The sequence below is a fragment of the Arvicola amphibius genome, chromosome 13 (assembly GCF_903992535.2).
Source record: "Arvicola amphibius chromosome 13, mArvAmp1.2, whole genome shotgun sequence".
Classification (NCBI taxonomy): domain Eukaryota; kingdom Metazoa; phylum Chordata; class Mammalia; order Rodentia; family Cricetidae; genus Arvicola; species Arvicola amphibius.
Genome location: NC_052059.1, coordinates 4955070 through 4971019, shown reverse-complemented (window position 1 = coordinate 4971019; position 15950 = coordinate 4955070). Strand labels below are relative to the sequence as shown.

At 38.3% G+C, this 15950-nt stretch overlaps 1 protein-coding gene across 1 annotated transcript in view; it reads right to left on the bottom strand.

The window, feature by feature from the left end:
• Uggt2 (UDP-glucose glycoprotein glucosyltransferase 2) overlaps positions 1-15950 on the bottom strand; it is a 106541-nt gene that overhangs the window by 33280 nt on the left and 57311 nt on the right. Inside the window, exons 25-28 of the mRNA XM_038310088.1 lie at positions 13934-14036; positions 11367-11446; positions 7947-8136; positions 490-648 (exon numbers count right to left, since the gene is read on the bottom strand). Of these exons, the coding sequence (XP_038166016.1) occupies positions 490-648; positions 7947-8136; positions 11367-11446; positions 13934-14036 (532 nt within the window). The remainder of the gene's footprint in view (positions 1-489; positions 649-7946; positions 8137-11366; positions 11447-13933; positions 14037-15950) is intronic.

Below are 15950 nucleotides of genomic sequence, written 5' to 3'. Positions count from 1 at the left end.
AATAAGAATATGCAGTTATTCATTAAAGATTCTATATAAAGTAGCCAAGAAAGCATTTAGTGTGAATGAGAGAAGAAAACTCTACATATGAACTCAAAGGAAGAGATTTTACAATGTTCCATAAAAGCAGACACTCAGAGAGAGACGACAGACGCTCCAAGAGACGCATACACATGTCTGCTCTCTGTGCACCTCCGTGTACACGGCAGGCACTGAGAGACGCATACACATGTCTGCTCTCTGTGTACCTCTGTGTACACGGCAGACACTTGGAGACACATATACAAGTCTGCCTCCGTGCACTCAGCAGACACTCAGAGAGACACATACACATAAATAAATTAAAATAAATTAAAAAAGATTCAATTTTGTTTTCTATTAGCTGTTCAACAATTTAAGATTTGCTATTATTTTATCTTCACTATCAGGAAAACTTAAGAGATTTTACTACAATGTTAAATAGCATTAATTAATCTTCAGACTACTTACAAGATTGGCCATCACTATTGTGTCAACTACAGCAGGATTGCTTTTTGTGCCCAGTGTAAACTGCAGACCCTGAGGAGGCCGCTCTGTTGTCATGTCAAAGCAATGCCCCTCAAGCAGCAGATTCTCGAGTTCATACTCTGCTGAAACACTTCTCTCAGTCTGCGGAGGAGCATAGCATTGGCTGGTATTAATCATAAGAATACAAGTTTCATAATGAATAAAAGTGATGATTCTAAAACAGAACAACACACTTTGCTTTATGACTTCAAGTCTTTCTTTAGCACATGAGCAAACTGATAATTCACTAATTTCTTCAAGATAAGAGTGTGATTAACTTTTTCTTTCCAATTCCAGTTATTTCCTAATTTCATGATATATTCACAAATAACACCAAGTAGGAAGGAAGTGTGCCTGGAGAGGCAGTCCATAAGTAGCAATACTCAGAGGCCTCTTCCACATTTAGATGGGGTAATTATAAAAAACGTGTTTCAATCTGTCATGTTCTTCTATAACATTCATTTCAAACTGGGCATGAAAGTCATGTTATCATCTACTGGATTTCTTGAAATTAAAAAAAAATAATGTTCATTATTTAATTACAAGTAAGTACAATTTATTTAAATTAACATTAATCTTCCCATAGGAGAGCAAAGGAGAAAGAAGAGAAAGCACATAGAGTTAAAACAGTCTAAAAAACATCAACAATTTGAATTTTAATGGGTTTATTGAAATATGTATAGCTTATGTTTCTATTAAAGTTTTCTCAGAATCAATGACTCTAACCTCTTTTGAGATATGGTCTTACTGAATAGTGTATGCCACTCTACTGGCTTTAAACCATTATCTTCTGTCCTCGCTTCCAGGTATATACCAGCGTGTCTGCCATTCATAAATGTATTTTTAAAAGGCTCAGGCATTTTAACTATTTATAAATTTCCTTCTATTGTAAATATTATATTTTAGGGATAGACCCTTTCTTCTCCCTCACATGTACAGCATAAAAAAAGTACAAATGTAAGTCAAATGGTATGTGATTTTTACAGTTTGGAAATTTTGCTAAGCAAAATATAGTAATGTTCATCTTTGAAATATTTCATATAGGAGGGTTTCAGTGCTATTATAATATGCTTAGAAATATTTTCAGTAATATTTGGGTACATTTCACCTTGCATAGTTATTTTTCTTTGGTGTAACTATCTCAGAAGTGATTAGAATGGCGTGCATAGCATTTCTTTAGGTCCTGATATATAACTTCAGTACTTGTTTGAAAGTAAACTCCCTGTAGATAGTATTTGCTAAATCCACTTTAAGATTCTGAATTATTGCTATTCTAGTGATAGACTTCATATACTATGTATCTATAAACCCTTATAGCAACTTGTTGAAATGGAAGAGCTTCAGAAGAAGGGACTCAGCTGAAAGAATTCTTTGTTTTGTTCTTGTGAGCACACAGTTATATGGCAGCAGGTCGTAAAAAGGAAATGTCTGCACACAGGCACTCGGGGCACTTTGGAACCTCTTACTACGTAGCCCAGGTTTGCTGGGAGCTTAAATTGGCCCTCTTTCCACAAGCTTCAGAATGCTGAGATTACAAGTGTGCACCATGTTCAGCTCACTTTTGTGTTTCTACTCTTTACCTAAGTTTACTTTCTACTCCAGTAAATAGCTCTACAAATTACTCTAAAAATTCTGGAATAGTTACACATACTTTAAATACTAACATTACACAATAGGAAACAGAGTTTCTAGAGGCCATCTTATTCCCTGCATCTGTGCAGACACAAGGGCCTGGTTCTGTAACTGGAGAGTCACAGCTGCTGCCCAGTGTTGACAAGACCCTGAGACTTGCTGTTCACTGCCAAGTGTCCAGTTAGCCTGCACTCAGGGTCTAAGGTGACAAGACTGTTACCTGCAGGTGGGCGCCTACTTCTCAGCTGTTAATTGTCCCCTGAAAACCTTTCACATCTTGTTTGAGCTCTTTAAAGTTATCTTAGTAACACACATGGGTTTTTCTGTTTCTGAGACTCCAATAGACCCTGTTAAGTGATCTCACTGATCATAAAGACAACAGGGAATTTTCCAAATTTTTTCCAAACCTTTCTCTTCATACATTTTACTATTTTGTATCTTATTCTTTACTTGTGCTTGGGCTGATTTCAGATGATGGATGAAGCACAGTTTTAGGCTTCTTCCTTTTGGTAAGCCACACAGGCTTTGGTGGGTGGTACTGGCTGAGGGCACCAGTGAGTCAGTCAGAAGGAAATCCAACAATTCTACATGACTGGATCAACAGGAATTTCAGTAGACGGGAAAGTCTTTAGACAAAAGGTGCACATGAGGACAATACAAGCCCAATTCCCACAGAACTTGTGCCTTCTTACTCCAGGTATGTGGCGATATTTTCTTTGATGAAGACGATGAATACAGAAGTCAGGAGCAGTTGTAATGGAAGACAATAAGGACATTTGCTCCTCAATTCCTAAGCATCAGTTTTAGGCAGTCTCTTTTAATGTACTCTGTATTTGTTAGTTTCTTCCTGAAAATATCTCATTTCAACATTTTGAAAACTTCAATGTATTTTTAACACATTATCCCATCAGTTGGAACCATAGCTTGATGTAAAGATAGTCTCAGAAAGTTTGTACCATACGTGCATATCAGACAACTTGAAGAGCAACAAAAGATGGGGGAAAAGAAAAGAAGTAAGGGAAGAAAGAAAGGAAAGGGTCCAAGAGACATGAGCTGCATAGAAGCTGTATCAGCAGAGAGAAGGGCAGAGGCCAAAGTGGAGCAGACAGGTCCAGACACGTCAACACTGCAGTCCTCACTGAGCACGCCTGCATCAACTGGACACAGCAGGGTCTGCGACACTCACTCTTTCCTTGGCACTCATCAGAAGAATAGGGTAAGGCCATTTCAGAAAGACCCCTGCACCAATCAACAGTTTGTGTCTTGCAAGGCAGGGGCTACCTGGCAAGGATAAGTACACCGTTTACAGTGAAGAGTGGAAAAAGACTTTTCAAGCGAATAGAGTGTTCAGAAACCAACACAGTCTCTGTCTCTCTGTCTCTCTGTCTCTCTCTTTCTCTCTCTCTCTCTCATACACACACACACACACACACACACACACACACACACACACGCACTGGACTTCAAGTGGAAATTGTTCCCTAGAGTTTAAAGAAGGTCTCTTCATGCTGATGAAGGGAACAGAATCACAAGAACATGGTAACATTAAAACGCATGAACTGAGCATTGGATGCCCAACTTAATTAAACAAAGAATCAGTCCTGGCACAGAGAGACCTCCACACAGTAACCATGACTTCAACATCACACTCCTACCAACTGACCGGACACCCAGACAAAAGATGGACAAGCATCAGTACCAAACAATACGACAGTAAATGGATATCCTGTAGATGTCTATAAACTCCATAAAGATAATCACTCTTTTCAGAATCCCATAAAACATTTTCTGGAGAAGATCGTATTTAGGACATGAAGTAATTTTTAACAAATACAAATAATTTGAAATAATTTCCTATGTTCAGTCTGATAACAATGCAATAAAACAGAAATCAACAAAACAAGAAACTATACAAAGTGCACAAACCTATGGGGACTGAATGATGGTGGTCATCAAAGAAAAAAAGAATCAAAAATCCTTAGAACTCAATGAAAAAGAGCCTAGAGGATCCAGTAAGAGCAGTCTCATAACAATACATGCCTATATTAAAAATCTCAAGTAAATTAATGAGGAATGTTATGTCTTAGGAAAACAAGAATAAGACAACCCATAATCAGCAGACAGGAAGACAGAATAAAGATTAAATTAAAAATTAGTGAATTTGAAATGAACAGTACAAAGAACAAATGAGACAGAGTTGGCTCTTAAACAAGAAATGAACGAGATTCATAAACTATTCGTGAAACCACCTCAGAGAGAGAAGACAATGAGAAATAAAAAAGGAGGCTTAAAACAGACACCAATAAAATCCAGAGTCTTGCTTGAGCATACATGAAAGACCAAAATTTCAATAAATTAGAAAATCCAGAAGCAGATAAATTTATAGACACATATGATCTGCTAAAATCAAGTGAGTATAAGTAACTTATATAGCTGTACAGTAAGCAATGAGATTTAAAGTCTCCCAACCAAAAAGTCCAGACCCAGGTGGTTGTGAGTTCCATAAGTTCTGTGAAAAACATTAATGTTCCTGAAACTATTTCATAAAACAAGAGCAGGAAGGGTGGTTAGCAGTTCTATGTTATGGACCCAGTATTACACTGATACAAAAACTGCAGGACACAATAAAAGAAAATCCCAGGTCAATCCCTGATAAACATAAGGCAAGAACTCTTAACACAGTACTTGCAAGTTGAATTCAACGACGAATAGAAAAGATCATTCACAATCACATGATCTGAAATGAAGAGACGCAGAAACTAGCTTTGATAAAGCCCATCACTACTGTATAATGAAAGACCAGAAGAAACCTGAAATAGAAACGTAGCTCAACATAATAAATTCTATAAAACAAGTCTGTAGTCTACATTATTCTAACTGGGAATCAAACATATCCACTAAAATCAGGAACAAAATAGGGGGTGTCCTTTCCACTTCTAACTCAGTTCAATACTTGTTATTGAAGCCTGAGCTGGAGCAAGACAAGAGAAAGAAGTAAAAGGTATACAAATGGGGAGCCAGATTGTCCTTATGCGTGGACAATATGATCCTACATAACACCTTCCCGATGCCACAAAGTCCTCAGACCTCACAAACGCTTTCAGAAAAACAGATGAATATATAAAGCTACACAAAGTTCAGTAGGTCTCATATGTACTAATAATTACCCTGTTAGGGAAGGATTCAGGGAAAGGGTCCCAATTACAATGACTTTAACAGTGACCAGAAATAAACATAACTAAGTAAGTGATTTTTACAAATACATACTTAAAATCTAAAAAGTATTTATTTAATTTCTGTTTCTGTCCAGGTGTGAGTGGGGACCCATGGAGGATGCATGTGGGAGAGGAGAGAACTGACTCCCATAGTTGTCCTGTGACCTCCATGCATGCACTGTGCTGTATGTGCCCATGTACACCAATATACACAAGTAAAACTAAAGCATACACATACATCCATCTCACTAGGATGCAAATTTGCCTTCATCTTTAGTAAATGGTAAAATTATGTATATCAAAAAATTGAAAAAGAAAGCTTTGAGTTGCATTGGTGGGAAGGATCTTGGAGGAGAAGTGATCAGAATATATTGTATAAAAATGTATGTTCAATCTAAAAATAATTGTTCAATTAAAAAAAAATCTGGACAAAAAGGTAACATTAAACCAAAGGCATGTGAAAATAAATCAGATGCTTTTATGAAAATAAAATACATTTATGACATAAAATTGTTTAAAATAAATTTATGATTTATTATTAGTTAATGCTGGATTTGTACACCTATTTTTCAGTACATGGTCCCATGTTCATGTAAAAATTTCTCGGATGTAACTGGGTCATGGGTGGAAAAGTTTAAGGAGCTCAGCAAAGAGGACCCAGGATTAAACCAGCAGAGCTTCAGCCACCTACTCTTGGACAAAGCTACCAGGATGTCTGCAGAAAAGACAGCAGCCTCTTTGACCGACAAATATTAATGAGAAAATTAGGACCCTCATGCAGAAAAGGATCAGGTCCTTCCTGTAAAAGTCCGCAGTCTGAGACTGAAGTACAAACATGGCGAGCAGGAGCCAGCTAAGCAGGCCCTCGGGCTAACGACCCCACGACTCAGGAGTTGATCTCAAGATCTGACAAATGGGACTGAATGGAATTTGAAAAGCTGCACAGCAAAGGAAGCAATCTGGGGGAAAAGACAAAAATCTTTACTAAGGTCTAGAATAAAGAATTGGGGAATAATGTGAATAACTTTGAAATTATATAAACTATGTTTAATAATTTGTATTAAGAATTGGTACCACTACCTTCCTCCCTGTATTAAACCTTTTAAATACCAAAAAAAAAAAAAAAAAAAAAAAAGGATTTGGGGAGAAACCTAAGTATGAAGAAACCAAACAATTGCATCAGTAAAGGGGCGGCTGAAATAATGATGCATTACTCAGGAGATAAGGACACTCAGCCAACAAACATAAGAAACATAAGAAACAAAATCCTAGCCATTACAAATAAAAACAACTGAAGTCCTGTCTTACCCCAGCCAAATGCTTTTCTTCTAGAACAAACAAACAAACAATCAAAACTAACAAAGTCGGAGTAGCATATTTAGGCACCACTGTGGAAATGTCAGCTGTGGAGCCACTTTGGAAATCTCTAGGCAGATCCCTCAAACATTAAAAACAGAAAGCTCACACACCCAGCTCCTGAGCACGCCCCTCAGGGACTGAAAGCAGCATCACAGACATGGCTGCTTAGTTGTACTAAGCGGCAGTACTCATATGTAACTTGACGCTGTGCCACGTTATGGAGCCACTCTATGTATCCGTCCGCGAATGAGTAAACATGGGTGTGGTGGCATGCACACCAGGGAGTTCTAGCCAGTGTGAACGAGTGGCGTTATGTCATCTGAAGAGAAATGGATGGCACTGGAGATCATCATGTTAAGCAAAATAAATTAGACTCAAAGACAAATATGTTTTCTCTTATTTGTGCTTTCTAAATTTTCTACAGGCACATAAATTATTATACATATTATACACATACACATGACTTGAACCAGAGGGACTGAGGGAAGAGGGAACTAGAGAGAAAGGGGAGAAAGTGGGCTTTCTGGGAGGCATTTATGGCTACAGCACATAATAGCCTTGCATGAAAATGTCCTAATGACACTTTCTACCATGTACAGTGAATACAGGTCAATAAAAATGTAAAATTCTCTGCTCCACCCCCCCCCCCCCCCCCGGCCAGTGACCAAGGTGAGCAGGAGAGGTCACACTATTCGCTAGCTGAAGTCACAGTGGAGGTGATGGGAAGCAGGTGTGCTTAGCCTATAGTCTGACAAATTCTGTTTCCTGGTTTCTATTTCAATTTGATTAAAGCTGATTTTGCTAGCTGTGAGCAGGCAATGTGTTCTGACTGAAGTTCTTGAAGTCTCAACATGTCATTTCCAAACTTTGCACATGCTTATCAGTTGCTCTGAGATAGTGGCACATGGCCATGAAAATGGTGAGGGCATTCATGAATCTGGAAACAGTGAGAAGTTGATTTCAGAAGTGAGGTACACATAAATTTAAAGCAAAAGACCATACTTAGACCTAGAGTTACACAACAATTTTGGTATTTGTGTGACGCTCACTGATGATGGCATCAATAGACAAGGATTACCGTTTCTCATCTTTACATGACTTCCCACAATAACTTACGTCTTCTAAGTTAATATTATCAATAGACATGGATTATCCCATTCCTTCATCTTTACATGACTTCCCACAATAACTTACGTCTTTTAAGTTAATATTATCAAGGTCACAGTTGCTGCGTATTGTTTCAACCAACCATCCTTCTGGGGTGATCATGTTGAGAGTTAGAAGGTGTGATTCTGGGATATCCAGGAATTTTGCCACTGGTCCATGAGAAGGACCATTGTTAGCCCCTGATATCAGCTCTGGTTCCAGAACAAAACGGTAAAAGCTGTTAATGAAACATAAAAATAGCATGACTAAAATTAAAAGGATTACCTATTCCTCATTTATTTTAAAACTACAAATGACTCAATAAATATGACTATAAGATCTTAAATCCAAAAGTTAAATACACACTGTATGCTACAGGAGTTAAGAGACCACTTTATATTATTACTTATATTATATTATATAATATAATATATTTTTACTCTTTAATGAAAACAATTAGAATTTCCTTAAAATCTATCTGAGTTAGAGCATATAATCTATCTGCACTCATTTCTATATGCCTTCACACTTACACACAGTCTGCTTCCTAGGTATTTTATTAGCTCCTGCCATTACAAAGAGAACTAAGACCCAAAATAATAATAAAAAAAAAAAACTAAAATTCAAGTGGAAATTCTGATACCAATTTTAAAAGTTCAACTAGAACCAAACAAGCAGATGGAGTTAAGTGCTCCTAAGTAATAGATCATTAGACATGACTGCAGATTTACTGTACTCAGCCTCATTCTCCAATATAATCATACTAAAAATTAGCCATTTCTTATACTGGTGTGAGTCAATATCGAGAACATAGAAACGATTTTCTGTTCTCTAATGTATTTTACGATCATGCTCAGCTCACACTCATATTGTGAGTTCTATAGTTTCAGTACACAACTATTTTGATTTTTCTTAAGAAAGATGTACTTCAATAAATAAAGATGGTGCGAGTTCTGCTGCAGCTCTCCAGGTTCAGGGGATGAAACGGGGAGTGTGGACATAGGCAAGGAAGCTCATCTGGTTGTTTGGTGCTGTGGGAATGAGGACTCCAGCCCTCTCTAGTCGTGGCTGAAAAGTACTCCGCTAACTGCCACCCAGGCATTTCTACTCACACTTCATCTGAGACACTGACAAGGGAGGGAGGGAGGGAGAGAGAGGGAGAGAGAGGGAGAGAGAGAGAGAGAGAGAGCCAGCCAGCAAGCCTGTTTGATCTAGACTGAAGACTGCAGAAGTTATTCAACTATTGGCCGTATTTTGAACAAAGTTGACAGGCCCAACCCTTACTCCAGGAGACTTTACACACATGGTGATGGCTCATTAGGAGATGTATAAAAGGAGTCACATTTAAACCAAAGAAAAGAAGGTACAAGGAGAAACGAGAGAGCAGTCATGAAGTAAACACAAAACAAGCACCCAGTATGCTAAACACAGTATAAATGCTGAGGAAGATGCTTTCTAGGAATATTGGAAATAGAACTTTCTCTAGGACTGAGTGAAAATAATTTCAGTGGCAAAGAAAATGAAAGGCAGCTGCAGTGAAGGAGAAATACAAAGAGCATCTTGTCATCAGATGAAGTTTACAGGAGAAAGAAGGAAGAAAAAATATCGTACTCTAGAACCCTTTGGGGATCAAAAGACCATTTCCCAAAGTTCACCAAAGCATCAGAAAACACAGATATTTACATTATGTTTTGTATCAGTAGCGAAATTACAGTTATGAACTAGCAACAAAAGCAATTTTATGGTTAAGGGTCCCCACAACATGAGGAACTAAGAAGACTATGTTGAACCAGTGGATTAGAAGTGGTGCTTACTTTATATGCTGACCAGTAGCTAGCACTTCAGTTACTATTCCTACTACAGAAGCCATGTTCCATCCCTCTAGTAGTCACATTACCACTCTCTATTTTTAAATATTTTAATTACATGCACACACACACACACACACACACACACACACACACACACACACACACGGGTTCAGTGCCTACAGAGACAAGAAGAGAACATTAGAACATGAGATTCCCTGAAGCTAGATTAATAGGCAGTTGTAAGTTGCTGGGAACTGAACTTGGATTCTCTGGAGAGTAGATGTATCTCAGCCCTCAGTAATTTTTTTCTTCTTCTTTTAAATGCATTACATCTTTACAGAGATATTCTGAAAGGATTGTCCATCCTTGTGAATAAAAATTTTGTACCCACTGGGCGGTGGTGGCGCACACCTTTAATCCCAGCACTTGGGAGGCAGAGGCAGGCGGATCTCTGTGAGTTCGAGACCAGCCTGGTCTACAAGAGCTAGTTCCAGGACAGGCTCGAATGCTACAAAGAAACCCTGTCTTGAAAAACTAAAACAACAACAACAACAACAACAAAATTTTGTACCCATGGTACAGACCTTCCAATTTAATAACTAACATATTTAATGATTTTTAAATCAGATTTAGAAATGTATGTGATAAATTTAAAGTATAAAAAACAAAAAAATGAACAACCTAAAAGCAAATGAGCTAAAACAAACTGTCAAAGAGCCAATGGTTAAACCCTAAATTCCCATTCTAATTTTCCATATTTTCCATTGCACTGTCTCTCAAGCATGAACAATTCCTTGTTTAAAGTGACAGTTCAAGGTAAGAGTGTACAATATATAGAACACACCATACTTGGAAACAAAAAGATGAACCAAAGTCCAGCTTTCCTGCCAGGTGTACATGCATGCTTAGTAACTACAACTGAGAGGAACATGCCATGCCAAGCCTCAGTTATTCCGCCTAATCGGGCAAACCTTCTTTCTGCCTCAGAACACCAAAGGATATCGAATATTTCTAAAAATATAAATGATTCTGATCCAAAAAAGAGAAAGGGCATGTTTCTGTTAAGTTAGGTTTTATTTAAGGTCACAGTGTAAGAACTATTTTACACAATATGTAGTTAGAGACTGCTCCTTCATTTCTCAGCCACCCAGATCCAAAAAGTAACACAAAAGCTACATTAATCACAACACTGTTTAGTCAATAGCTTATGCATATTTCTAGCTAAGTCTTACATCTTAAATGAACTAATTTCTATTAATCTGTGTATTGCCACATGGCTGTGGCTTACTGGTAAGGTTCTGTCTGGTGCCTGTCGCCTTCAGCAGTCATCTCTTTGACTCTGCCTGCTTTCTATATCTCTGTTCGGATTTCCCACCTGGCTTCACTCTATTAAGCCATTGGCTGAACAGCTTCTTTAATAGCCAATGGAAATAGCATACAGAGGGAATCCCACATCAATGATAAACACAAACATCCCTGAACCAACAGATCCTCTAAAACTTTTGTCTTAACACTGCAGACAGTGCACACAGTGAGATATATTTGCTGAGTCAGGTTATTTTAGCTTCATATCAGTTAAGAGACAGATGCTGACTCTCTAGAGAAGGCGCCAGCAGGGCTGGCCAACAACAGGTCCAGAGCGGTGCCATCCACTCACCTTCCTAAGGGGGCTTCGGAAAGTTTGCTCCTGCAGTTCATGAACAACTTCATCCTTGCGTTTACAATCTTGCCAAGCACCTATTAAAAAATCCCGTATTTGATTTTCAAATAACAGAATGGCTCACAGTTACTGAGCATACATTATGCACCACTCATGGTCACATCTGAAGATGACACACATAACACAGCCCACATCCTCCTGTATGTGATGAACAGAGACTTAGCTGCCCGGGGCCACAGAAAGCTATAGGAGACGACGACATTCAGACAACTGACTGACTCAGTGCCTCACTGTAAACTGCTAGTCTTTTGTTTAAAATGACTTTCAGGGCCGGGCGGTGGTGGCACACGCCTTTAATCCCAGCACTCGGGAGGCAGAGACAGGTGGATCTCTGTGAGTTTGAGGCCAGCCTGGTCTACAAGAGCTAGTTCCAGGACAGGCTCCAAAGCCACAGAGAAACCCTGTCTCAAAAAACAAAAAAAAAAAAAAAAATGACTTTCAGGGTTTCTCAACTTCCTTAACATTGAAGGAAATGGAATATAATTATGAGACCTTGGTTTGCCTCAAAACATTGCCTAGAGTGCCCTGATCTTTTTAGAATTTCTCTCTAGGCTTTAAGAGCTATGGAAAGTTCTAGATTATACACAGATGATCTACTCTTTTTTTTCTCTCACTTGTCACTAAATCAACAAGTGGGAAAAAATAGTTTGTTCTCCATCATCTCTACATAGGCAAGTCACAGATGATTCAAAAGCTGTTAATCAACCCAGGACATGGATGAAGGTAGAAAAAGTGTGCACGTGACATGAAGAGTATGTGTAAGAGCTCTGTGGTTTAATTTCTGTCACCCCTCATATTTGCTGCCACGAGGGTCACTGCATGACTTCCTCTCATGTTAGATCAGCACCGCACGGGGAGTGACAGGGAACTGGCGACTATAGCCAATGCACAAAACGTCATCTTATAAATGTATTATCCCATAAAGTGAAATAAAACTGCTGAGAAATAAAGCATGTTATCATTACCAAAGAAGGAACGTGCAAGTCCTCTCTTCTCCCTATAATTTTACATTTATTATTTATAAGTCCTATCCTGATGTAGGTTTTAAAGATAAAATAATACTTTTTCTGAATAATGATTCTTTATGGGAACAGGGAAGTTGTACAATAAAAATCAAGGATAATTTGAATACTATACTTTTAGATGTTCACATGTGAAGGTTTTACAAATGCTAAGACAATATTGAAGCAGCCATGGAATTAGCTTTGTGCTGTTCATATTCTGAATGGAAACAGCATCAAAATCTAAGATGATCATCTACATTAATAAGTATACCTATAAAACTATTTCAAAAAATTCCCTTCATATAGTCTACTGTCTGAGAAAGCTAACACATGGAATTCTGGTGGAATGGACAGCAATATCACCTGCTTGGTCATTAACATTATCTACTAGATTTCTTACCTACACTCTGGCCTGTTTTCAAAGGAAGCCAACTGTCAGAGCAGTTTCTAATTCTGAGAACATTTCTTTACTTTTTATTTAACCCATTTTTTGATATTGTAATATAATCATGTCATTTTTCCTTTCCTCCCTCCAAGCCCTCCCATGTATGCCCTCTACACATCTTGTTCTCTTCCAAATTAATTTCCTTTAACTTTTTGTTATACACACAAAATATAAACATATACAAATATGACCTGCTCAGTCCATATGTTACTGGTACGTATGTTTTCAGGGCTAATCATTTTGTATTGGGTAATAAACTGGTTCCCTATTTCTCCTGTTCTCAGCATTCCTTAGTTGCCTATAGTTGAGAACATTTTCCATTCACCTACCCTCCCCCCTCCCTCCAAGTCTCCTTCCCTTCTTTCATCTGTGCATCCTCCTATTTCAGACAGGACATGGCTATGCAGTCCAGCATGACTGTAAACACGTGCTTCTGCTTTTGGATTGTTGGGACTACAGCCATGCGTCAAAACACCAGATTTCCCATACATTTTCATCTTTATAAAAGGCTGTTGGCCATAGTTTTCAGCTTCTCACTGCTATTATTTCTGATCACTTGTGGACCTATGGGGTTATGGCCGTGTTCTCCCCTTTATGCTAACAGCAATACATAGATGACTATGGGAGATAGAGAGAACTTACACCTTCCACATATGATATAACTAGGGTTCCTTCCTTATCAAGTCATTTATCTGTACCTCCTAAGGGCTCAATTGCATATAGTCCCATTGATAGTCAGGGCTTGAATTCATCAACGCATACTTCAAGTGCCACAGTGTGGACTTGGTGGGGACTGCAGCTCAGCCTACTGCAGCCCCAGCCTAAGCACTGCTGTGACACTTGTGCATGGTTCTCCTATTCTACACTGAAGTGTGTATATTTCATACATGCAGATGTGTGTGTGTGTGTGTGTGTGTGTGTGTGTGTGTGTGTGTGTGTAAAATGCCAGGTGATATAAAGATCCGAGAAGCACAAATACTTCATTACACTTAAAAACAGTTATGAATATTTGAGTTTCAAAGTGAAAAGATTTAGTCTGATTCATATTATCTTACAACCAATAGCTGTGCCATCTTCTGCGCTCCTCTTGTCAAGGGATCCACGATAGCCACGATATCATAGAACAGGTCATTCTCGGGAGGACTCAGCTTTATCACACTGCAGTGACAAAGGGAAGGCCAACGTGATGAATTACATTTATAAACACATCCATAATGTGATCTTAGTTATGTACATTCTTACGAGTTGCTTGCTTTCCCTTGTAGTTGATTTAAATTCTGGTTATATAATAAAATCCAAATTTGAAATTTGTGTGCAACTTTGTAAAAGTATAAAGAATTTGAGAAAATGAACCATTTTATGAACATGCATTAAGGAATGAGACTACTACAGTACAAATCCTGGTAGTTTTGTAGAGGGGAAAATATTTCCTAAGATCTGAGAATTGACTACTTCATACTTTTAATCACCTGGTATTGTACAAAATCAACACATAAGACAGGGAAATCAGGACCAAACACACTCAAAACCATGGTAACTTATTTGGACCCAGCTATTGCTGACTGAGGAACTAGACCCTCATTTGCCACCTCTGCCCCTCTGACATGGCCACCAGCACCTATCCTCCTCTCTCTACCTCCATCCTGCTCATCCCATTGATCTAAATCATAAACGAAGAGATGGATTTAAATGAAAGGAAAACGGGAACAAACTGGCCAGTGGGAGTTAAATATGTCTGTTAGTAAAGTAAAGTCTATGCCAACTCAGTTATGGCTTCAATACTAGTCATACTTAGACATTTTCTCAGATGAAGAACTGTTTATTCTGGCAGTAGAAAAGGCCTTGCCAAATGAAATGCCACACAAATGCAGCTACAGGAGCAGCAATCGTCTTTGCTGCAGGGAGAAACCGATGCTCATCAGTTGAATATTTACTAGAGACATGAGCACGGAGAGAAACCTTGTTTACTTGAAGCTTTGACTGTGTTATAATAAGAATAGTAGAGCCAACGGGTCTTGGATAATTCTGCCAGAAATAAGGACTGTAAGTTAGATAATCTAATAATAAGACTCTACAACATTTGCTGCTTTTGTTTATCTTGCAAAAATTGTACAAATCACTGTCATATTGTAGCACCTGTGGAAACTGGTTGTCACAAGGCTTTAGGAGAGGTGATCTGTGTCCTGCTGCTTTAACTTGCCACAGGTAACTGTTAATTCTTGAAGGCTGTACTGTGCTTTAATTCCAAAGACACCATTTAGCTACATGCGTCACGCCATAGATTAAAGGTGGTTTTCTGAAGTGAGTGGGGGTGATACCCAATCATCTGTTCATTTGTAAGGAGAATGAGGAAGGAGGCTCATGAGCTCATGTTAGAGGTTCCTTGTTCGCCCTGGCTGCCCAGAACTGAAATAATCACACAGAAATGGTATTAATTAAATCACTGCTTGGCCCATTAGCTCTAGTTTCTTATTGGTTAAACCTTACATCTTAATTTAACCCATTTCTATTAATCTGTGTATCACCATGTAGCTGTAGTTTACTGGCTAAAGTTCCAGCATCTGTCTCTGGCGGGGCTACATAGCTTTTCTCTCACTCCACCTCCTTTCTCCCAGCATTCAGTTTAGTTTTTTCCTGCTTAACTAAGTTCTGCCCTGCTATAGGTCCAAAGCAGTTTCTTTATTCATAATGGTAATCACAGCATACAGAGGGAAATCCCACATCAATCTCAAGGCCAGCTTGAGCTACACAGCAAGTTTGAGGCCATTCTAGAGCAAGATTTTGCATCAAATAAATGTCTCTCATTACAAATTAAAAAGCTAATGTAAAATACTATTTATTTGAAGGTAGTTGCAGATAACCTTGAGTATAGGTATCTTAGAGATCTTACATTAGTAAGAACTCCTTAGGAAATGAGTCTTTCATATACTGAAAATACATAGCTTGTTACTAATAATACTGAAAAGTAAAAATAATGCTAAGTATAACTCAAAACTTTATATCCTAAATGTGTTTTTATTCACTAAGGTATACAACTAGATTTGTAATATGTGTGTATGGTGTGTATGTTCA